This window comes from Asterias rubens, unplaced genomic scaffold (genome assembly GCF_902459465.1).
Source record: "Asterias rubens unplaced genomic scaffold, eAstRub1.3, whole genome shotgun sequence".
NCBI classification, from domain to species: Eukaryota; Metazoa; Echinodermata; class Asteroidea; order Forcipulatida; family Asteriidae; genus Asterias; species Asterias rubens.
This window is the reverse complement of record NW_022985695.1, coordinates 162459-186581: the sequence shown is the minus strand read 5'-3', so window position 1 is coordinate 186581 and position 24123 is coordinate 162459. Positions and strand designations below refer to the sequence as shown.

The window sequence follows — 24123 nt, the reverse complement described above, 5'->3', positions numbered from 1 at the left end:
GTTGGCAAGGAAATTATTCCCAAGAGTTAGTAAAGGGCAATAATGAAAAAAATAGCAAGTCATCACAGTTTCCCCTGTGGTCTTTTACCTGCTGATATTTGCATACCATTAGGCTACATTACAATTTTTCATTTGCATACGTGCCACACACATGTTCATACACACACAATTTGCGTTGGAAGTTTATTTTTGCATCAAGTTCCATGAAAAGTTTTTTTAAATATTTTTAAAAGTTAGAATGAGAACATCTTTGCCACTCGGATTCAGCCAAGGCTTATTTGCAGTTTCATTAAAGCGATTAAGCACTTTCGGTAAAAAAAAAAAAAAATTAAAGTTCACAGAGTTACATATAACTTACAGGGTTTACAGAAGGTAATGGTGAAAGACTTCTCTTGAAATATTGTTCCATGAAATGCTTTACTTTTTGAGAAAACATTAAAACAATATCAATTCTCGATATCGAGAATTACGGAATTATTTTAAACACATGTCATGACATGGCGAAACATGCGGAAACAAGGGTGGGTTTTTCCGTTATTTTCTCCCGACTCCAACGACCGATTGAGCCTAAATTTTCACAGGTTTGTTATTTGATATAGAAGTTGTGATACACAAAGTGTGGGCCTTGGACAATATACTGTTTACCGAAAGTGTCCACTGCGTTTTAACTGGTACTCATACTGGTACACACACTATAAAACAGATTCCCACGCTCCACAACCTCAGGGAATTGCAACCCAAACATCACCACATTTTGTTTCACACTTGCTGCAATTTTTCTAAGAAAAAAACAACAAGCAGTACAATAACTTTGAAATTATCTTGCATTACCCTACTCCAAATGTTCTCTTGGAGTAAATATTTCACAGGACTTTGCAAGGATGAGACATTAAGGTAAAGGGTTGTACATGTATAAATAATTGTTCTCTATCCCAACCTTAAACACTAGTGACTTTGGATCCGACACCCAACCTGAGTGTTGTGGAATGCATGTTAATTAACCCAGTTACACTTTATCGTGAAGATAAGGTGATTCGCCCCCGTGTTTCTCTGGCAGTGGCTACAGCACATTAGAAGGTGCTGTAAGTGGGTCTCATAATTCAAAACATAGCTCTGCTTATCATGTTGAAAACCAATTAATGAATGCTTTGATACGCCCCTAGGGGTGTGATAAAGTGTTATATAAGAACCCAGCATTGACCAGCACTCAACTGCCTTTTCTGAACTTATACAAAATAATCATGAGAATGTACTCAACTTAGTGTGAAGCAGGTTTTCTTGCGTCACAAACAGAAAAACAGTGCATGCCGATTAGTGCGGCAACAAAATTCACTCTGCATTTGCAGGAGATATGAATCTGCCTTTATTGGTTCATTATGTTAGGGTCAAAGGTCAGAGACATGAACTATTTGTTTGCCGATGTTTCCTCCAGACATCATGGATACGAAAGCATGAGGAGCATTCTCAAGTCCTTCAGCCACAGTCTCTTTGATCTGAAGAATAGAAACAAAATCATCCATCAAGAAGGGCCTTAATAGCATAAAATGATAAAAATACATCATTCCTTTACAAAACCTCTCATTTGACTCACACAGCTTCAACTAATTCTAGAACCCTCTTATGTGGCATGCCGTGGCCGAGTAATTAGAAACACGAGACTCAACCTCTGGTGTTTCTGATCAGTGAGTGTGGGTTCACAGCCCCGGTGGTGTACTTGAGCAAGCTTCTTATTGTCCTTCATATGGGACCTTATGCCATAAGTACTGTGTACATTGGTAGTGGGGCACATTGAAAAAAACATCCAGGGTTTTAAATGTAAATCAGTTTACAGGCCCGAGGCAAGTGGCTTAAGCATCAGGCCAGTAAACTTACAACTGTAAAGCCCGGTTCATACTTCCTGCAAATGCGAATCCGGTACGAATGTTGATGTCACAAATTCGCAACGAAATTCGCACTGAGTTGAGCTGAGGGCAACTCACTTGCAAATATCGCTGCGAAAGGAGGGTTGTCACGTCAAAATAATGTCAAAATAATGTCAAATTCACTTCGCGTTTGTGTGTCTTGTCTTTCTAAATAATAACACTGAATCGTTTTGTTTTTAACTTAAACTGATAAATACATGAATCTTTAAATTTTCTTTAGCATTGAAGTAGTACCCATAGGACAAATGACAAATTAATGTTTGTTTGGGTGTGTCACATGTCACGTTCTATCAGTGTCTTTGGTTCATCAGAAGTCACTCCTCTACCGTCCACCGGTTTCTTTACAATGGCTTCAGAATGATACCCACGATTCATCTTCACATAGGTTGGTTCCCTGCCTAATTTGTATGTCATCGCACATGAGAAACCGATTGTGGCAGTCAACAGTGCAGGTTTGTTTCCCCTGGGCCGAACTTCATGTTAAAGGCAGTGGACACTAATGGTAATTGTCAAAGACTAGCCTTCACAGTTGGCGTATCTCAACATATGCATAAAATAAAAAACCTGTGAAAAGTTAAGCTCAATCGGTCATCGAACTTACGAGATAATAATGAAAGAGAAAAACACCCTTGTCACACGAAGTTGTGTGCGTATAGATGGTTGATTTCGAGACCTCAAGTTCTAAAGCTAAGGTCTCGAAATCAAAGTCGTGGAAAATTACTTCTTTCTCGAAAAGTATGGCACTTCAGAGGAAGCCGTTTCTCACAATGTTTCATACCATCAACCTCCCCCCATTACTCATCACCAAGAAATGTTTTTTGCTAATAATTATTTTGGGTAATTACCAATAGTGTCCACTGCCTTTAAGCAGATAATTCTGCATATTAGCTTAGCAAGAATTTAGGGGTGTACCAGTTGCAGCAATGCAAAATGTGTATCGTTTTGGCTGGTAACCTATTTCTGCTGAGCAATATATTTCTGTGCATACAGCAAGTTTTGAAGCTTAAATGTTTTATGAAATTGGGCCCTGATCCAAAATTTATATACCTTGATTTGTCCTTTCCTGTACCAACCACAGAGTATCTCAACAGCTTTAGCAAACTTATCTACATAGTTGAGAACCAAGAAACGATCCCTTGTGATGTTCTTCTCTTCTAAGGTTCTCTCAGTCTCGACTGGAAGAGGTGGAGGGTACGGAACGTCTTTGTTATAAACCGAGATCTGGCCACATAAGATGATGTGGGAGTCAGCAGTCATCTAAAGGCAAAGAAGAATTTAATAGATGTTAGATTGGGGATAAAGAATATTAGTTTTGGTTTTACATTTACACTGATGTGTTTTAGCACCGTATTATCAGTACTTTCCAGAGTTCTGTGAACAAAATAAAGGATTCAAACTGCCACTGCTCTTGAATTGCTAAGGTTGTGGGTTCGAATCCCACCCAAGTAATATGCCTTCGATTTTGTTCTCACAAAACTGGGGACAGAGATGAGTGTGTAGTGCTAACACACACTGGTGGATGGGTAAAACCAAAATTAATATTCAGAGAAGAATGTTCAGAAAATACTTCTTTCTTTGTAAAATCCGACCACGCCGGTACAGTGTTGTAGGTCTTGAAGACTGGTCTTGATAGTTTATTGAGGTTTTCGCTGTTTCCAGGTCTCAATTTTGAAGATTCAGTCTCAGTGTTAGAGCAAAGATCTTGGGGTCTTGTTTGGAGACTTTTCAAGACCTTGAATTTCTAATAATCCAAAATCATCCACAAGATAAAAAACAGGAACCAAATTGTTGAACGCACCAAATAGCGGCTATGTAACACCTACATGTATAGTGGAGGTTGAGCAAAGCCATCATACAGGAGTCTGGACAAAAGCAGTGGTTAGCATTAAAAGTCCTTAAAGACAGTGGACACTATTGGTAATTGTCAAAGGCCTGTCTTCTCACTTGGTGTATCTCAACATATGCATAAAATAACAAACCTGTGAAAATTTGAGCTCAATTGGTCGTCAAGGTGGCGAGATAATAATGAAAGAAAAAAACACCCCTGTCACACAAAGTTGTGTGCTTAGGTGGTTGATTTCGAGACCTCAAATTCTAAATCTGAGGTCTCGAAATCAAATTCGTGGAAAATTACTTCTTTCTCAAAAACTACGTCACTTCAGAGGGAGCCGTTTCTCATCATGTTTTATACTATCAACCTCTACCCATTACTCATTACCAAGTGAGGTTTTATGCTGATAATTATTTTGAGTAATTACCGATAGTGTCCACTACCTTTAAATAATCAAAGAAAGTTGGCTTTGGATTTGCTCTCTTCAGATTCACAGTACAGATTTGTCCATGGTCTCAGTCTAGGTTGCTAAAAAGGTTTCAGTCTCACCTGATTATACCCACACCATGCAAAGTTTCAAATCCTATTATTCAATCAGTTTTTTAAAATAATTTGTTCTTTTCTTCGATCTCACCTGCTGAATGACATCATCGCTGACAGTGCCCCCAACGTTATCAAAATAAACGTTGATACCTCCCGGGCAACACTCTCGCAGTCTCTCTACAACGTTCTCCGTCTTGTAATTGATGGCATGATTGAATCCAAGCTCCTCAGTGATGTAAGAACATTTCTCATCCGAGCCGCAGATACCGACAACGTTACTGCAGCCCTCTAATCTGGCTATCTAGCAAAAGAAGAATCTTAAAAATGTTCACCAAACAAAAGTCAAATTTCTACAACTGTGCAAGTCTCACACGTATTCTAAAATCTTTGGAGCCAATTTGGCCGATCATAATTGCTTTAAACACATAATAATAATAATAATAATAATAATAATAAGACTTGTAATGCGCACATATCCACCCTGCTGGGTGTTCAAGGCGCAGTAAAACCAAAACAAAAACAAAAACAAAACACAAAGAAAAACAGACACAACAAAATTAGTCATTGAAAACCTGTGACATAAGATAAGTTTTGAGAAGAGACTTGAATTTTGCGGTACAAACACAAGATCGAAGATTAAGTGGTAGAGAGTTCCAGATGCGTGGCGCGGCTGAAGAAAAAGACCTGTCACCCCATGAGTGTCGAGACTTGGGTTCAATGAGGAGAAGCATGGAACTTGATCGAAGATTCCTTGATGGAGTGTAAACTTGAAGCAGTTCAGAAATATAGTGGGGAGCCTTGCCATTTAGAGCTTTGTGGACAATGAGCATCAGCTTGAAGATGATTCGTTGAGAGATAGGGAGCCAGTGTAGTTGTTTCAGAATGGGGGTGATAGAACAGGATTTTCTAGACAGTGTCACAATGCGGGCAGCAGTATTTTGGAGCCGTTGAAGTCGGGAAATCTGGTTGTTAGGTAGACTGTATAGAAGAGCATTGCCGTTGTCAAGACGAGAAGTAACAAATGCGTGAATGACCTTTTCAGTGGCACTTTTATCCAAGTACTTGCGAATCTTACCTATATTCCTGATGTGATATGATGATAAACGAACAATATTGTTGATGTGTGGCTGAAGTGTCATCGATGAATCAAAAATAACCCCCAAGTTCCGAGCTTTTAGCGAGGGAGCTATCCGAGCATCACCGATGGAGATGTATGGCACTGAAACCTTAGTTAACTGTTGACGTGACCCAAATAAAAGGAACTCTGTCTTATCATCATTTAACTTCAGGAAGTTTTGTTGTGTCCAACGTCGAATCTCTTGGATGCATTTCTCAAGTCTTGCAATAGATGCATTGGCGTTTTCTTGAGAAGATTTAAACGTGATGTATAGCTGAGTGTCGTCTGCGTACACATGGTAATTCAGATTAAATTTGAGGATGATGTCACGAATCGGTAAAGTGTACAGCGTAAACCACTGCGGGCCGAGTACCGACCCCTGTGGCACAGAGTAGTTCAAAACAACAGGGTCGGATATCGCAGTGCCAATACATACATGCTGAGTTCTATTGTGGAGATACGATTTGCACCATGCTAGGGCTGTGTCCTCTATGCCAAGGTGATTCTGGAGCCGAGAGAGAAGGATGTTATGATCAACAGGAAACAAATCTGGCACTTTAACAGGCTCCAATGTTTGAGTACACCTTTTTTTGTTTAAACAAAATCCTTTATTGTTTTCCATATATTTTATATTTTGTTCATCTATGCCAAATGCAACTGGCACAATCAGAGAAAACAACTTTGCAAGAAATTTGCCTAGTGTATTTACGTACAACATCTTAAAGGCAAAAAAAAAGAAACATCTAAGGCCCCCACCTTGTTACTATAAAAAAGAAAACAAGAAAGTTAGCACTGAGATTGCAAGTTAAACAGCAAGAGGCAGTTTGAATCATATACTTTAGCAAAAGGTACCACAAAATTTTAATATGTATAATTTTTGTAAAACCAGATAATATTCTTTATCCCCGATGCAAATGTAGCATGTATTAAAAAACAATAGAGGGGAACTTTGCAGTGTTTAGATTGAAGAAGGATTGAACAAACCTGCCCTGCAAGAGATCCACATGAGCCAGCCGCAGCACTCACTACAAACGTCTGATCACCGTCTGGTACCACATGTCCCTTCTCTTTGATACCAAGGTATGCAGTTATACCAGATAATCCAAACAATCCCAACATTAAGGACCAGTGCTTCCTGACCAAACCAACATCAACCTGTCACAGAACAATTAAAGACAGATCATATGATTACAGTTTTTTTGTGGTAATAACCCCTGAAATGCCTTAACCAGTTCACAATGGAGGATGTGTAAACAAACCAGACTTTTCTGGTTTGGCCAACAACGGACATTTAAAAAAACCTGGACCAACTTCGGAGCGCCCTCAATTTTTTGCAGTCAGTCAGATGGCTGACACTTGTCGTTTATTTTTTACATGTTTTCATCATTTTGCGAATTCAGATGTATTTCAACCATTGGCCACAAGATTTGAAAGTTTTTAATAAACCAGAATAATTAATAACAAACAGACCTCCCCTTGTTGACAATCAAGCAAGAAATCGTGTATGTCTAGTGCAGAGTATAACTGCCAAGGCCAATGAAAACCTTCTAGAACGTCTCCCTTGCCAACAAACACCCCAACAAACAAACAACCACAACAAACAACAAACAAACAAACAAACAAACAAACAAACAAACACCCCAACAAACAAACCTTATTGACAATCAAGTAGTTGAAACCCTGTACGTCTAGACCAGAGTATAACTGCCAAGGCCAATGAAAACCTTCTAGAACGTCTCCCTTGCCAACAAACACCCCCAACAAACAAACAAACAACCAAACAAACAAACAAACAAACAAACAAACAAACAAACAAACAAACAAACAAACAAACAAACAAACAAACAAACAAACAAACAAACAAACAACAAACAAACGAACAAACACACAAAACACCCCAACAAACAAACAAACAAACAAACCTTATTGACAATCAAGCAGTTGAAACCCTGTACGTCTAGACCAGAGAATAACTGCCAAGGCCAATGAAAACCTTCTAGAACGTCTCCCTTGCCAACAAACACCCCCAACAAACAAACAAACAAACAACCAAACAAACAAACAAACAAACAAACAAACAAACAACAAACAAACGAACAAACACACAAACACCCCAACAAACAAACAAACAAACAAACCTTATTGACAATCAAGCAGTTGAAACCCTGTACGTCTAGACCAGAGTATAACTGCCAAGGCCAATGAAAACCTTCTAGAACGTCTCCCTTGCCAACAAACACCCCCAACAAACAAACAAACAACCAAACAAACAAACAAACAAACAAACAAACAAACAAACAAACAAACAAACAAACAAACAAACAAACAAACAAACAAACAAACAAACAACAAACAAACGAACAAACACACAAAACACCCCAACAAACAAACAAACAAACAAACAAACCTTATTGACAATCAAGCAGTTGAAACCCTGTACGTCTAGACCAGAGAATAACTGCCAAGGCCAATGAAAACCTTCTAGAACGTCTCCCTTGCCAACAAACACCCCCAACAAACAAACAAACAAACAACCAAACAAACAAACAAACAAACAAACAAACAAACAAACAACAAACAAACGAACAAACACACAAAACACCCAAACAAACAAACAAACAAACAAACCTTATTGACAATCAAGCAGTTGAAACCCTGTACGTCTAGACCAGAGTATAACTGCCAAGGCCAATGAAAACCTTCTAGAACGTCTCCCTTGCCAACAAACACCCCCAACAAACAAACAAACAACCAAACAAACAAACAAACAAACAAACAAACAAACAAACAAACAAACAAACAAACAACAAACAAACGAACAAACACACAAAACACCCCAACAAACAAACAAACAAACAAACCTTATTGACAATCAAGCAGTTGAAACCCTGTACGTCTAGACCAGAGAATAACTGCCAAGGCCAATGAAAACCTTCTAGAACGTCTCCCTTGCCAACAAACACCCCCAACAAACAAACAAACAAACAACCAAACAACCAAACAACCAAACAAACAAACAAACAAACAAACAAACAAACAAACAACAAACAAACGAACAAACAAACAAAACACCCCAACAAACAAACAAACAAACCTTATTGACAATCAAGCAGTTGAAACCCTGTACGTCTAGACCAGAGTATAACTGCCAAGGCCAATGAAAACCTTCCAGAATGTCTCCCTTTCTGTAACCCGGATTGTTACTCTTCACCACCACACCCACCCCTCCACCATCTATTGTTGTATCTAGTCTCCATGGTGATATGTAGTCTGTTCCAGTGTCGAGGTTCATTCTACACCTCTGAAATCAATATCACAGAAAAATGAAGTCAGAAATTTCACAATGTTTGTATTTACTAGATGGGATTCCATTTAAAACATATATAAACAAAATTTCACATACTGAGAATATTTTGGTCTATAAAGGGATAGTTTTACGATGTGCAACCATATTTTGTGTGTCCCTTTTCCTGGTGTATTTTCCAACAACCAATCAAATCATTCCATTTTGACCCATAATAGATATACATGTACAATGAATCTCCCCTTACTTTTTAATGCTTGAGTTCAAAGTAAAACAGCTCAAATGTTAAACCCAAACTTTTTGTTTTTCAAATCTTGTCTTGTAAAAACTGTTTTAAACTGGTACACATGTTTAGCTTCAAACAAGCACTGTGGTCTAGTGGATTCCCCACCCCCCCCCCAAACATTTTAGTCCAGTGATAGGGCCAATCAAACTTCTATAACTGTGAGGTTCGTTCCACTATCTAAGACAATTCCACTAGCATGGTCTAGTGTTACTGCCATGATCAGCCAACTTCATTGGACCACACAGTAAAGCCATTAGACACTTTTGGTAAACAGTATTGTCCAAGGCCCACACTTCATGTACCACAACTTATTATATATAAAATAACAAACCTGTGAAAATTTAGGCTCAATCGGTCATCGGAGTCGGGAGAAAATAACGGGAAAACCCATCCTTGTTTCTGCACGTTTCGCCGTGTCATGATATGTGTTTAAAATAAATCCGTAATTCTCGCTATCGAGAATTTATATTGTTTTAATGTTTTCTCAAAAAGTAAGGCATTTCATGGAATAATATTTCTTGAAAGATAAGTCTTTCACCATTACCTTTTGTAAACCCTGTAAATTATTTGTAAATTGGTGAACTTTTAATATTTTTTTCTGTACCGAAAGTGCTTAATGGCTTTAAGACTGGCGTGCACAGGCCAAGGCAGTTATAATGTACAGGATTGTGAACAACCTGGTTGACGTCCCACACAAGTTTCTGACACTATGCACCGTTTCTCTGAGGGGTCATTCTTACGGATACATGATACAATTCGCCAGGACAGGGGTCTACAAACAGTCATTCTTTCCCAATAGCATTAGAATATGGAACAATATCCCGGAAGACCTGATCAACTGCACAACTCTTGCTAGCTTTAAGCAGGGTGTACAGTCAGTCCAGCTCCGTTAAGTCAGCCAGGGGTCGATTTCACAAAGAGTTAGGACTAGTCCAAACTTAGGACTAGTCCTAGGAGATATATACAAATTGCATGGATAGTCCCAAGTTAGGACGAGTAACTAGTCCTAACTCTTTGTGAAATCCACCCCTGAGCTGTTTTTAGCCGCACTCTACATTCACTGTTCACCAACCTGCACTGCATATTATATCCTCTCCCTCGCATGCACACAACAACCACAGTACGTAATACACCAGATGGTGGACTGTACTTTTATGGAAGAAGAAGGCCAATCATACCATATATGGATCTGCAGACAAACAAAGTGTCTTGACGAGAATTTGTCCTTCTTCAAGAATTGGCACCTCACAGTTTTCAACCCTGAAGTTTTCAATAGAAGGAACACCATCAGCACCTGAAGATATTCATAGGGGTACAAAAAAATAAAAAATTAGTCACACATAGTTTGGCAGTATTATCATCATGTACTACCTACAAGTACAGGTAAATGTTTCATCAAATAGAAGGCACAACAAAAGCAATTGATCGTGTATATGTACAATGTTTAAGAACATCCTGAGTGACTTGTTAAATAACGAAGTGTGGTGGTAGTAGTAAAGTAGTGCCGCTGAAGTAAGTTATAAATACAGATTTGACCACCCCATATCAAAACATTCATTCAAACTACTTATTAAAGCCATTGGACCCTTTCGGTTCAGGAAAAAAAATAAAAGTTCACAGATTTACAAATAACTTACAGGGTTTACAGAAGGCAATGGTGAAAGACTTCTCTTGAAATATTATTCCATGAAATGCTTAACTTTTTGAGAAAACAGCAAAACAATATAAATTCTCGTTAACGAGAATTACGGATTTATTTTAAACACATTTCATGACACGGCGAAACGCGCGGAAACAAGGGTGGGTTTTTCCGTTGTTTTCTCCCGACTCCGATGACCGATTGAGCCTAAATTTTCACAGGTTTGTTATTTGATATAGAAGTTGTGGTACACAAAGTGTGGGCCTTGGACAACACTGTTTACCGAAAGGGTCCAATGGCTTTAAAACAAAAATAAAGGGGGGTTTTGTTTTTATTTTGGTTACACTTACACTAACAAACGTTTTCCAACCTTTACTTTACAGACTAGTCTGCCAGAGCCAGCTGCCCTTATAAATGAGGCACTTTTCTGTAGCTGTACTCCTTTTTTAGACATAATATATAACATGATAAATGTATTTATGTATCAATCCCCTAATTCTCCAACATACACTGAAATACCCCCCTCTTCTCCGCCCCACCCATATCTTGTGGTTTACTTGCGCGAGCTGAAGTGGCATTCTATTACGTCATCGGTCACACTTCATTGAACACATGAGATTACGCCACGTACCGTGTAGCTTCAGTGTGCCGATGTACTTTGACGAAGCAACACGTTGTGTTACAGTCTCCGTCCAGTGTAGCGAAAATATAGTAATTGTTGTATAGTAACTCTTAAGGCCGCTGGTCTTATAGAACTTAGTACTGGGGTCGATTTCACTAACGCGTTTTGGTCATCGCAAACGCCGAAATCGATCGCTAAATCTAAAATCCATCGCAACTTAGCGATGGATTTTTAGCCGATGATTTCACTAAAACTTAACGATGAATATACTCGTCGCAAAGTTTTATTTAGCGATGACAATCTTGTGATGACATGTTAGTGGTCGCAAAGTAAAAGTTCATCGCAAACTTACGATACATTGCGCCATTCTGTGCTTAAAGTTATAGCGGTGTACGTTTTGACGTATAAATTGTCCGTGATTTAGAGTAAAATGAGTGGCGCTACATTATTTTAGTCTTGTGGTCTTTTACCTGGTAGACTCAGATTGCCGATGACAACTATCAGCGACGCAACTGCAGCAAAGAGCCCCTAAATATCGGTAAAAATGAGATACTATATGGGTTCGATTATTTTAACCATCATTTTTAGAAAAAATGTGTAATGTATTGGCAAATTGACAGTGTGAAGCTTAGTATTATTACACAGATATGTCAGAATTTTCATCAATCCCACCGTTACAACAGATTTACGAAAACTATTTATTAAAATCTAAAATTATAATAGAGGCCATAGGCCTATAAATGCTTTAACCCTTTGTAAATGAATGTCTAAACATCGTCCACAATAGTTTGTATGCACCAACATGACAACGATTTGCATATAAACTGCACAATGCCATTTCATTTCGAGCGACGACCGACGATTTTGTTGCGGGATGTCAAAGGTCACTACTTTTAGCCTCGTACAAAAACTTTATTTCCCTTTTAACGTCATCGCAATTGCGATGAATTTAGTGAAACGCAGAATTAGCGACATCGCAATTGCGATGGATTTGAGGTTTGCAATCTCATCGCAAGTGTGTTAGCGATGATCGCAAACATGTTAGTGAAATCGGCCCCTGGTAGTAATAAAAAGTGTTGTAACTTTGTTACACTAACTATGGACAAATTAAAAATTTGTTTAGTTAATTTCACACGGGGTGTGAATATTGAAGAGAGGCTCTTCAAGAAAAAAAAACTGATGGACGACATGGAGAAAACTTCCGTGAAATGAAAAAAAAAAGGGGGGAAAGTCCAGTGATTCAAAGATTTGGGCAGTGTTGGTAACATTGACCCTAATTTAATCAAGCATTTTTTTTTTTCATTTGGATCAAGCATCAACAAGCCGTGGTGCAAGTGCCAGCACAAAAGCTGAAAACTCACAAATTTCTTCAATTTTGAAAATTTGCTGGAAATTAAAAGTTACCAAGAAATTCTTGGAAAAAAGAATGGAGCTATGAGGAAAGCTTCGATTATGAGGAGGGTGGGAACCCTCCAGCAGATGTGCAGTCTGAATGCGAAACACATGCACAGGAGGCAGCCACTGGGTCAGTGGTCAACGTTAAATCGGATAAACCGACCACATTATTGATAAGTCAGATTCATTAGGTGAAAGCATTTTCAAAGGTATGACAAACAAATTCACCACATAAGAACAGTGCGACAGCAGTCGATGCAAATCTTGCAAACATGATAAACGGGTTGTTCAGAGACGCGGTTTCTGAAGATAGGATCAACGAACTGGTCAAGAAGTTTTAAATAAAAACCTGAAAAATGCCCTGGACTCTCAGCTGTTCGTGTGAACCAGCTTATTTGGGACATAATTTGCCCAGATACAAGATCCTTGGACACTAAAATGCAGTCCATTCAAAGCTCCCTTGTAAAGGGGACAACGGCGGTCACAAAGCTGGTCGAAGAACTGGCGCGGTTGGTTAATAGGCCAGGTAAGGTTGACCTACAAAAAGTACTAGATTTGGGTACGGATTCGTTAGCCCTTTTGGGCAACACCAACCGCCTGCTCAACTTTAGAAGACGTGACCTAATGAAAACCGATCTGAAACAAGACTACCTTCATTTGTGCTCATCAACAGTACCGTTCACTGACTATCTTTTTGGTGATGATGTCACAACAAGAATGAAGGATAATCAGGAAGTGAACAAGGCAGGCCACTCTATCGGCTGGCAAAGCCGAGGTGCAAGCCGGGGGCGATAAAGAGTCCGTGGAGCACGAGGCAGAGGGGGACGAGGTCGAGGATTTTTTTGTTGACCATATAATATGACGGACGGTTAAAAAAACTCCTTTAGAAATGCAAAGCAGGGCCATCAAAACAATAGTTAAGATAAGATGTATGTACTTGTAGTACTACTGTCAATATACGTACATGTGTTGTGTAGCATGAGTAGTGTTAGCCTCGGTGAAGTGAATTTCGAGGCAGGTAGACTGAAACTTTTTTAATCCTGTTGGCGTCAAATAACATCAGATGAAAGAATTATTGATGTTGCGTTACATGCTCATGTTGAGTTTATTGATGGTGCACCACCTGTTCAACTGCAACCTTTAAGAAGTATAAAATGCAGTAAATCGGAGCAATCAATAATTTGTTGAGAATTAATTAGGCTCCTTGCAAAAAAAGATTATTAAACCATCTCAACAATGCAGAGGCGAATTTGTGTCGCCAATCTTTGTACTGCCAAAAAAGGATGGAACATACAGAAGGATTCTTAATCTTAAAGGCCTTAATGAGCATGTTGAATACCACCATTTTAAAATGGATACTTATGGGTATGCTGTGCGCCTTGTTATGCCTGGGTGTTACATGGCATCAGTGGACCTTAAAGATGCTTATTGTTCAGTTCCAATAGCAGAGGAACATCAACAATTCTTGAAATTTCAATGGAAAGACAAAGTGTTTCAGTATACCTGTCTGCCGAACTGGTTGGCATCTGCCCCCCGAATGTTCACCAAATTAACGAAACCAGTGTGTGCCACATTAAGGCAGTGTAGACACATCAATATGAGCTATTGGCGACTAACTGTTAATTGGCACTTCTGTTGAAGAGTGTCAGGTGAATGTTGATTCGCAGACGCATCTTGTTCCCAGACACGTGTTCATAAGTTTTGTACACAAAGCACGTATCGAGTATTTTTTCTTTCTAGGACGAACATGTGCAGATCATTCTCCACGTTTGTCCTGGGAAAAAAATACGTGCACGGTCGGGGACATTGGCATTTATAGTGTATTGGTAAAACGGAGTAGTTGGGGACTGAATTACAGTAAGAATTTATCATTTTTAACAATTTTTGAGATTGTGGAGTTGATTTTTTGCCACCTAGAGGGCCAATGAGAGTTCAATCAATTAATCAGAGGGAATTTATGTAGCGCCAAAATCAACCAAAGTTAATCACAGGCTCTCAAGACATTTGGATGAAATTAATGTTGATACACCAGTTGGAATAGAAAACATTTGAGGAGTTTCTGTAAGATGTGAATAGTGTTAGCATCCTTGATGTGGTTGGGGAGAGTGTTCCATTCCTTTGGGTCAAAACAGAAGAGTGAGCGATCTGCAAATGACACAGCATGGGTTCTGGGCATGATAAACTGATTGGAAGATGTGGATGATCTAAGCTGTCTGCGTTGTGGTTGCAGCTGTAGTAAGTCAGATATGTAGGATGGCGACTATTTATGGAGAGCTTTGTACACAAGAAGAAGAACTTTGAATTTGATACGCTGTTGTATAGGGAGCCAGTGAAGAGCAGTGAGTTCTGATGTGATGGAGTTGTACATTCTTGCGCTTGACAATGACACGAGCAGAGGTGCGTTGGACATTCTGGAGTTTAGTGATTAGGGATTTGTTGACACCAATCAAGAGGCTATTGCAGTAGTCCAACCTGGAGGTGACTAATGTGTGCACAGTTAGCTTGGCTGCCTCAGTAGTGAGCATCTTGCGAGCACGACTAATGTTATTAAAATGATAGTTGGCAGATGGTTGCGCGACCTGTGCACTCATCGTCATACTGGAGTCGAACATAACCCCTAAGTTTCTAACAGGGTTTGTCTGGATGGGAACATCAACACCAGCAACAGTCACTGAGGACAGGTTGAACTTGGCCAATTGGGCCCTCAACCCAATCACCATAACCTCAGTTTTGTCAGCACTGCATTGAGCTTCCGGAAGTTTGTTGACATCCATGCTTGCACTTTGGAACAAACCGAAACATACACTTAGCCATTCCAGCGTATATACAGATCAATCCCATATTCGCGAACAAGATTTTCGAGAGGCAAAATATAAACGGCGAACAGCAAAGGACCCAACACAGATCCCTGAGGAACGCCATACACCAAGTTCTGAACAGAAGAGAATTTTGCCATCTACAGTACAACTACACGGACACCATGAGATCGATCAGATATGATTTGAACCAGGTAGGCCTAAGGGGAATTCCATGTACACCCAACAGATATTCCAAGCGATGAAAAAGTGGTGGCGGAAAGTTATTCGCCTGTTTGAGGAATGGCGCAATAACAGCCTCCTTATAAGTGTAAGGAACAATGCCGGACCTAAGCGAAGTATTCACTATTTCTGATAAATGGTTGGCAGAAGAGAGTAAACTTTAAAGCAACAAGTCTCGTTTATTTTATGAATTATTTTATAAAAATAAAAGCATGCCCAGTCATTTCTACCTCCATGGTTTCTGTTGTCATAAATCACAATAAAACAATATATTTACCTGGTCTACTTGCAAGACAAACTCGCTTGTTTTCTAACGTTGCCATCTACTTTTTTATCCGAGTTGACAAAGTTGGAAAGGACGACGAGACGACACTATTCTTGTTTTGGTAATTTTACTTCTGCAACAACCAAACAAAACGCACAGATGTGAAGGGCGCCCTCTATCAAACAAAAATCAAAATGGCGTCCATAACGAAAGAGATGGAAGAATTTTTCGAGAAACATCGTCACCCGTACGAGCCAATTAACCATTGGAAGGCTCGGAAACAGTTCATGATCAACAACTGGGATCGTTACTCTGGAAACCAACTGGTTTCGTTGGCCATGGTGTGGTCAAATATGGAGTTTGATGGAAGCTCGTAAGTTGGAAATAATTGGATTGTTAATTTTTTATAAACGAGGCGAGGCCACGTGTTGAGCACTGCTGGTACCATTTGAGAGTCAACTCGACCATTTGAAGAAAACCAGTTAGTGGCAGTTGTGGATAGAAGGGAACGACAATTTCGATTTCCTGACACCACTTTTCATTCTTTGTTAAGAATAAGATAAATCAGTAGGCCTATCAAAATTTACTAAAAAATCACACATAATAAAAACATACGGGACTCCCCCCGGGGAATATCTTTTTTCAGAAAATTTTTAATTTTTTAGGATAACTTTCCGGATGGCGCCACCACTTTTTCACTCATTTTTACAAAAAGGGATATATCAATCAGGTAAATAAGTTCCTATATTATTTCATATCGAATGAAAAAGTGGTGGCGCCATACGGAAACTTTTCCATTTTTTATAAAAAAATAGGGGGTAAGTGAAAAAGTCATCATTTAATTTTTAATTAAATTCTGTCTATTTTAATCATTTTGTAACAAATGAAAGGTGTTGGGGGGTTTGGCATTTCGATATCAGGTCAAATTTTTTTTTTCTTTTTTTATGAAAATCTCGCCAAAATTAGGCTCTACGTGTTCTTTGAACTCTCATTGACCTAGGAGTTGGTCCAAGAAATCCACTTTGCAATCTCAAAAATGGTTACAAATTAAATTCTTACTGTGGTAATTCAGTCCCCGTCTATTCCATTTTGCCACTACACTACGAATGCTGATTGTCCCCAATTGTATGGTTAATAACATAATTTCGACAGCTAGTTAGCAGATTTGCTCCATTTTTACCACTTTTGAAAATCATGACAAATTCTAGGAACACGCTAATGAATCCTACCATATCACTCAAAACACTATTGAGGAAATAATTTGAAAAAAATGACAAAAAGTTACCAGATCCCTGAGCGAAAGAGTAAAAAATTTCCCAGGTTGAAAATTTGAATCTGAGGGGGGGCGGAGCTTCGGCTGTTTGTGCACGTCACAGACTCAGCGCTGCGTGTGGTGCATTCTGTATCCCTGCAACTGTGCAGCTGTAGTCTTGTACACGCGGTGAGATGCGGAAATCAGAGAAACAGAGCGCCCGCTAACGTGCGATTAATACAAGCGTGTACAGATTTTGCCCTGTGCATAGATTGGAGAACGTTGGTTGTGTGTGATTGCGCAACACCAATGGTCTTGGAACCAAGACTACGGCTGCACAGTTACCGGGATACACAATGCACCACACGCAGCGCTGAGTCGTTGACCCCGGTGACGTGCACACACAGCCGAAGCTCCGCCCCCCTCGGATTCAAATTTTCAACCTGGGACATTTTTTACTCTTTCGCTCAGGGATCTGGTAAGTTTTTGTCATTTTTCTTCAAATTATTTCCTCAATGGTGTTTTGAGTGATATAGTAGGATTCATTAGACATTGAGGATCAAGTTCGTGTTTCTCGAATTTGTGTCATGATTTTCAAAAGTGGTAAAAATGGAGCAAATGTGCTGACTAGCTGTCGAAATTGTACCTTTTTAACCATTTCACCCTGCACACTTGCGGGAGCTTCGTAACCCTCCGACCTATTCGGCCGTTGGGAGGAGGGTTACGTTATCGCAACTACGCGAAGTCACAACACATGACGATCATGTTATTTTTTTCCCAAGACGAACGTGGAAAATTATCTGCACACGTTTGTCCTGGAAAGAAGAAATACTCGATCCGTGCTTTGTGTACAACACATATGTCCGCGCATCTGGGAACAACGAAGCATTTGCACAGGGTAACAGTATGTCTACACTCTAGATCTAAGTAGTAAGTGGTTCCCGGACGCGTGGATATGTTTTGTACTCATGACTCAAATTCTAAGTGCACAAACTTAATCCTCAATGTCTAATGAACACTCAAAACACCATTTAAAAAAATATTTTTTAAAAAAAAGCACACAAACTTACCAGATCCTGGAGCGAGGTTCCCAGGTTTATATTTTGAACCTGTCGCATCGCTTTGCAACAATGTCTTTTTTGGTCGCCAAGCGCTGAACTAAAGGTACCAGCCTATTGGATTGACAAACTGCCAAGCTGCGGCCGAATTGGACTAAACCATTCTGTTAAAGGGGTGTTACAAGGTGCGCGCCTTATTATGTGTGAACAGCGGGCAATGTAAACAGACAGCGCACACGCACTGCCTTGTAACACCCCTTTCACAGAATGGTTTAGTCTAATTTTTCCCTACAAAAACTTGAAGTTGAACTTTAAAGTGTTTATAATGATTTTTTAAGATAATCATTTTCAAAACACAAACATTTAAAGAGGTAAATAAAATCAAAATTCAGAAAGTTTAAAGCCACGTATTGAAACACAGTACTTTTAACTTCATTCACCTTGAATTTCAGGTATCCTCCTGAATTAATGGAACGAGTGAAGCTGATGGCAGAAGGGATTGAAGTTCTCTAATCTACCCTAGCCCCCCCCCCCCCCAGTCATGTAGTCAACAACAACAAAAACACTGAATAGAAATAAACACACAATGTGACCTTTATTGGGGGAAAAATTATAAAAGTTCCACACCTGTGTTGGTTGTTCGTTCCAATGAAATGTTTAACTTTTGAACAAAACACTGGAAAAATTTCTGTATCTTGGTCAAAATGACAGGTACGGAAATATTATTTCAAGTGTTGTGACCAACAGTGTAACATTGAATTTAAATGTTAAGTTTCACTTGGTAGAGATACATCCTCCCCGCAAGAAATTCTGAAAAGCTTTCATTGTCTTTTCTGAGATAGTTTATGTGTAGTCTGTCTACATTAATTGTGTTTAACTCTTTCAGAGTATCTCCGTAATGAACCCTTACAAAAAATATTTTGCTAGATTTACATTGATCCTCTTATTTACTCGTTATCTGAACAACTTTAGCCAAAACAAAAACATTGAATTGATTTACCAGTAATCCAGCTCAAAAAGTGAATTGAATATGGACCCAATATTGTGCATTGTGTGTTTATTCTACATAACAATAAACAACCAGCAGACACCAAACAATATTGCAATCATTTCACGGCCCAATGAACGCACACTGAAACAAAGAATCAAACTTACTTGTGGTGTTCTTTTTGTTGAAGATATCCACCTGAATTGATGGAACGAGTAAAGGAAATGGCTAAAGGCATATCTCTAGATGATGACACACCCTTGGACGTTAAAAGCAAACCAAACACCTCTGTGAGTACATCTCAGCCTTTTGTTAAACCCAAATCCAAACCAACACCAGAAGTGATCCCAACGACCAACGCCTCGGAACAAGTTACGCCCAGACTTAAGGAGGAAAAAGAAGAGAGTATCTTCCAGAAAGCTGGAGCCAGCTCCATGGAGACGGCCAACAAGGGATGTGACTTTCCTGGTGGGCAAGTTAAGCGAAAACTTGAAGAGACGGAAAGAGCAGGGAGTAAGTTCCAGAAGACGGAGAATAAACCAATTGCAAGGGAGCGGGCAGCTTTCGGATATGACAAACGAGGGACAAAACAATCGAACTTCAAGAAGAGAGATGACCAACTAGGAAATACGATGGTGGCGCACGATAAAGCTGTCTCTTTACTAGCGGACAACTTGCTGAGACAGAGTAATCCGAACAATCACTTGGGCTCTGCACTCCACAGGCTTCACAATGCTGGGAGCAAATCATCCCTGAGACCAGATGTGGAATTTATTGAGATTCCTCCCGTTGGTGGAAAGTTGCCGAAAGCGGTCAGAAGGAATCTTGGAATGAGCATCAATGATAACCCAACTTGGCTCTGTAATCTGTACATGGGTGATGTACTTATGGCCAGTGTAGAATCTGCCAACAAACCCAACGCTAAAACGGCTGCAGCCGAGAAGGCTGTGTCCATCTTGGAGAGTTCCAACTATGTCGTGAACAATGAGAATAAAGTGAGCCAGCTGGGAAGAAACTACAGCAAAGAGGTAGTGCCCTTTGACGACAATTTGGAGTCGCAGAATTTTGAAGTTAAAGCACATAATATTAGTGGAACCCCAAAGCCGACCTACACCTTAGATGGGTTTGTTCTGAGGGATCATGCCGTTTCAATCTCACCAGTTAGCATGTTGATAAACTCTGCACAGAGTAACCATGTTCCCATTTTGTTCAAAACCAGCGATAATATTGGAAGGCTGGATGGTGAAATTGGTTATGTGTGCCACACCATCATCAATGGCGTTACTGTCGCTTCTGGAGTTCACATGAACAAAAGAGAAGTGAAACTAATCTCTGCCGCTAAAGCTCTAGCGATACTGAAACAAAGCTGTCCAACCCTGAAGAAGAACCTTAACAATGCCCAGGGAGTGGCAGTCAACACCTTAGATGGGTTTGTTCTGATGGATCATGCTGTTTCAATCCCACCAGTTAGCATGTTGATAAACTCTGCACAGAGTAACCATGTTCCCATTTTGTTTAAAACCAGCGATACTATTGGAAGGCTGAATGGTGAAATTGGTTATGTGTGCCACACCGTCATCAATGGTGTTACTGTCGCTTCTGGAGTTCACATGAACAAAAAAGAAGTGAAACATATCTCTGCCGCTAAAGCTCTAGCGATACTGAAACAAAGCTGTCCAACCCTGAAGAAGAACCTTAACAATGCCCAGGGAGTGGCAGTCAATCGCGATGAACTCGAACATGTCAAAAATATCAAACAGCCTGATGCAAAAAACACGGCAATTGGTGAATCCAACGTTGGACACAAGTTGCTGAAAATGATGGGCTGGAAAGGTGGGGCATTAGGGAAGGATGGAATTGTAGAGCCCATCCAAGCTAACGGGAAGATTGGAATGCAAGGGCTTGGGTTCATTCCTGTGCCGAAGGATAGCGCAACCCAAAAGCTCGACATGAAAGCAGTTAAAAAGATCCTGGAGAATTTTGTGACCTCGGGGCGACGAGATGATCTTGTGTTCTCTGCAGACCTCTCGAACGATGAGAGGAAAGTGATCCATGAAGTCTGCCAAAAATTTCGTCTAAAGAGTAAATCACATGGGAAAGGACAAAAACGGTTCCTTGTAGTTTGTCAGAGACGCAATCTCAATGATCTTGTTCAAGATGTGGCAGAAAGTGGCGGGACTTGTGGACAGTATGAACTTATCTCACCTGGACAGTGATTTTCAGATAGTTTCATGTTTTAAAGGCAAAGTATAGATGGATTGCAACAGGCGTCATCGACCGCCATATTTGATGAATTGTACACGCATGCACTTTTCCCTTGTTAATACATTTATAATGGCATTCGAATGACCTGATCGTAACCCATCTATACCTAAGGTGTTTGGACTTGTTTAATTCATTTAATACTGTGTAGATAAAACTACTCAAAGAACTATGCAAAGGTTCGTTCTGCTATCCTCTACACGAATAGGTCTTGGAGACGATAGCGGAACGAACCTTGTAGTTTTAGGAGTACAGTAAAAACCAACCTGTAAGTGTTCAATTTCAAAAGGTGGTTACACTTATTTCATTGTAGGAAGAAAAATCCATAATAGGAATTACACAATATTGGAGAAATATTTCATGCATGAATTGTTTCTCAGATTTACAACTTTGTTTAATCACTTTATTTTGTTTAACCACATTCATTAGAAGGGAATTGTTTCACAAAATTTTATATTATGATCATTTGTATTTTGTGTTTTAAATATTACCATTGCGCATTATGGGCTATTGCTGTTATAAATTATAGAAATTCACCCACTAAACAAAATTCAAATTAATTTGTTCTTTAGATTTAATGAATGATTCTTTTGTTGCATTTCCTATATCAGAGAAAAATCAAGTTCAAACCAAAATTATAGCTAGACATGTTGTCTCGCCTCAGTCTATGTTCTCATGGTTGGCGACAGTTGGCGACTAACTTTACATGAAGGCGTCTAAAGTTAACAAACTATTAAAAAAATTATTTGACCTGTAAACCAACTCAATGAACCCACAGCTGACAAAACAGGCATGCCAAACCAAGAAAAAAAGCTTTATTGCATTGAAACAAAATTAGCTTAACTACAGAAATAAAATGTCATACGAACAGTGCAACGAATGATTATACATATAATGCATGCCTGCATGTTGCCACCTGCGGCTTCTTGTTACTGTCAAAAGTACATGTAGAAGAAGTCATTGTGTATACCGAGTTGTCAGTTTGAAAAAGTGCATTAAATTCAAACCTCTAATGTTTGGTGTATGTACCTCTTGTATTCTAGTCATTGGAATGGACCCTTCCCATGAAATATGCTAATCACATTCACGCATGCATACAGACCCTTTTGGTTGGCAAACGCCATAGAGTTGTGCACTAAGCAGATGCGCAAGCGCGTCTGCGTCACGTATCCAATAGCCGTGTACAAAACAGCGCGATGTTCCCTCATTTTGCCAACCAAAATGTTAGTATGTGCAATTTACATATTTCATGGGAAGGGTCTATTGTGCCTGCTGCTTGTTTACTAAGTCTCTTACCCAAAGATTGGTCTTCGCTGATCTCACTAAGGCACTGTTTGGTCTTGAATGAATGCCAGTTTGCAAGGGATATATTTATAATAGAGGGGTTTTGGGTAGCAGTTATTTCTTTAAAGTTATCAAATATAGTTATTGTAAAGAATTTATCATGTACATGTAAGTTTAGACCTGGAACTACCTTTCAATGCAGTTCGTTGTATAGCCTGATGCTTCATTTGCAGCTATCAATTAATTTCACAAAGAGTTAAGATTGACCCTAACTGTGTATAAATCTTAATTGCTAAGCAAGTGTGAATCAGCCAAAGACGAAAATGCTGTGCTTCTGTGATTGGTTTCTTTAATATCTCTTCTTCTTCTCATTAGGCATTGTGATTAGCACAGATTAACTACAATGAAAATAGAAACAAAAATATATGTCACAAGAAATACTCAGTGATTGTACCAATTAATTGGACCTAACCAGAATTACCCTAATAATAATGCAAATAAAGGACTGAATAAAGCAATGTTTACATTGACCCATGTGCCTGAAGGGAATCTATAATACAAACTTTGACCTATAAACCCTGGGCTATAATTACCACATAAACACAATTAGCAACTGACTGAATCATAGAATATTATGCGTTAACCTGTGTTATATCAACCAACGACAATATGCGTGTATGAATAACAATCCCCAATTACATGTGCGACCAAACTAAACGCAATGACAAAATACAACTATTTTAGGCTTAAAATCAGTACATAAATATAACACAATCAATCAATCAGCTTTATAATTTTAGTGGCAAGAAAATCAATGCACAAACCGTTTAATAAACCTCGGCGGAAATCCAAAAAACTTTGGGCGAAGAACAATGGGCTGTTTACTTGGGAAAATCGTGAAACTAAGACTCTGACTTTCAGCCCTCGTAGCAACTGCTCGATGTGAACAGCGCCCTCAATCGATAGAAAACAAGTACCCTGAGTAACCAGTTAACACAATAAGTTGCTAAGCATAAGAAATTTATGCTTACCAGAATGAAGTTTCTTAGCAGCTTTAAAAACACAGTCTCACATGTACTATCTGTGGCTGGTATCCTGCTAGACATTTTTTTACACAGAATACATTGTATTTTCTGCTTTTAAGCAGCTTTATGAAATTGGTCTCAGATCACTTATTAAAGTAATTTAATAAAAGTAAAAGTAAGTATTGGTACTACTATCAAGAAAAACATGCTTCGATTTGTTAAGCTGAGTGTCTAATTGAAATAAATTTGTACAAGCTGTCTAAGAGTCATCCGGAGAAAAAATATTTGTCTA

The 24123-nt window shown here is 39.2% G+C and overlaps 2 protein-coding genes across 5 annotated transcripts; one reads left to right on the top strand and one right to left on the bottom strand.

The window, feature by feature from the left end:
* Positions 1-591: 591 nt before the first annotated feature.
* Positions 592-16109, bottom strand: LOC117305672 (prostaglandin reductase 2-like). Of its 2 annotated transcripts, XM_033790532.1 has the most exons (8): positions 15975-16109; positions 13624-13699; positions 10182-10297; positions 8508-8714; positions 6398-6568; positions 4388-4597; positions 2970-3179; positions 592-1493 (listed from the first exon to the last, which is right to left on the bottom strand). In XM_033790532.1, exons 2-8 carry the CDS (start codon positions 13637-13639, stop codon positions 1386-1388), a joined length of 1038 nt encoding a protein of 345 aa, XP_033646423.1. In that variant the 5' UTR covers positions 13640-13699; positions 15975-16109; the 3' UTR covers positions 592-1385. The 2 variants fall into 2 exon arrangements, with proteins under 2 accessions (XP_033646423.1, XP_033646422.1); XM_033790531.1 differs by lacking the exon at positions 13624-13699.
* Positions 16110-16151: 42 nt separating this feature from the next.
* LOC117305671 (NF-kappa-B-repressing factor-like) lies at positions 16152-21844 on the top strand. 3 transcript variants are annotated; one of them, XM_033790530.1, is made up of 3 exons: positions 16152-16335; positions 19451-20663; positions 20970-21844. In XM_033790530.1, exons 1-3 carry the CDS (start codon positions 16157-16159, stop codon positions 21474-21476), a joined length of 1899 nt encoding a protein of 632 aa, XP_033646421.1. In that variant the 5' UTR covers positions 16152-16156; the 3' UTR covers positions 21477-21844. The 3 variants fall into 3 exon arrangements, with proteins under 3 accessions (XP_033646421.1, XP_033646418.1, XP_033646419.1); XM_033790527.1 differs by having other exon boundaries at positions 19451-21844; XM_033790528.1 differs by having other exon boundaries at positions 16250-16335; positions 18725-21844.
* Positions 21845-24123: the final 2279 nt, after the last annotated feature.

Coding starts and splice junctions, on each gene's coding strand:
- LOC117305672 (XM_033790531.1), bottom strand. CDS start 16,020: ATGGCAACGTTAGAAAACAAGCGAGTTTGTCTTGCAAGTAGACCAG. Junction 6,569..8,507: donor ACTGCTTGATTGTCAATAAG/GTTTGTTTGTTT, acceptor GTTCTGTGACAG/GTTGATGTTGGTTTGGTCAG. Junction 3,180..4,387: donor GCGATGATGTCATTCAGCAG/GTGAGATCGAAG, acceptor CTTTGCCTTTAG/ATGACTGCTGACTCCCACAT.
- LOC117305671 (XM_033790527.1), top strand. CDS start 16,157: ATGGCGTCCATAACGAAAGAGATGGAAGAATTTTTCGAGAAACATCGT. Junction 16,336..19,450: donor ATGGAGTTTGATGGAAGCTC/GTAAGTTGGAAA, acceptor TTTTTGTTGAAG/ATATCCACCTGAATTGATGG.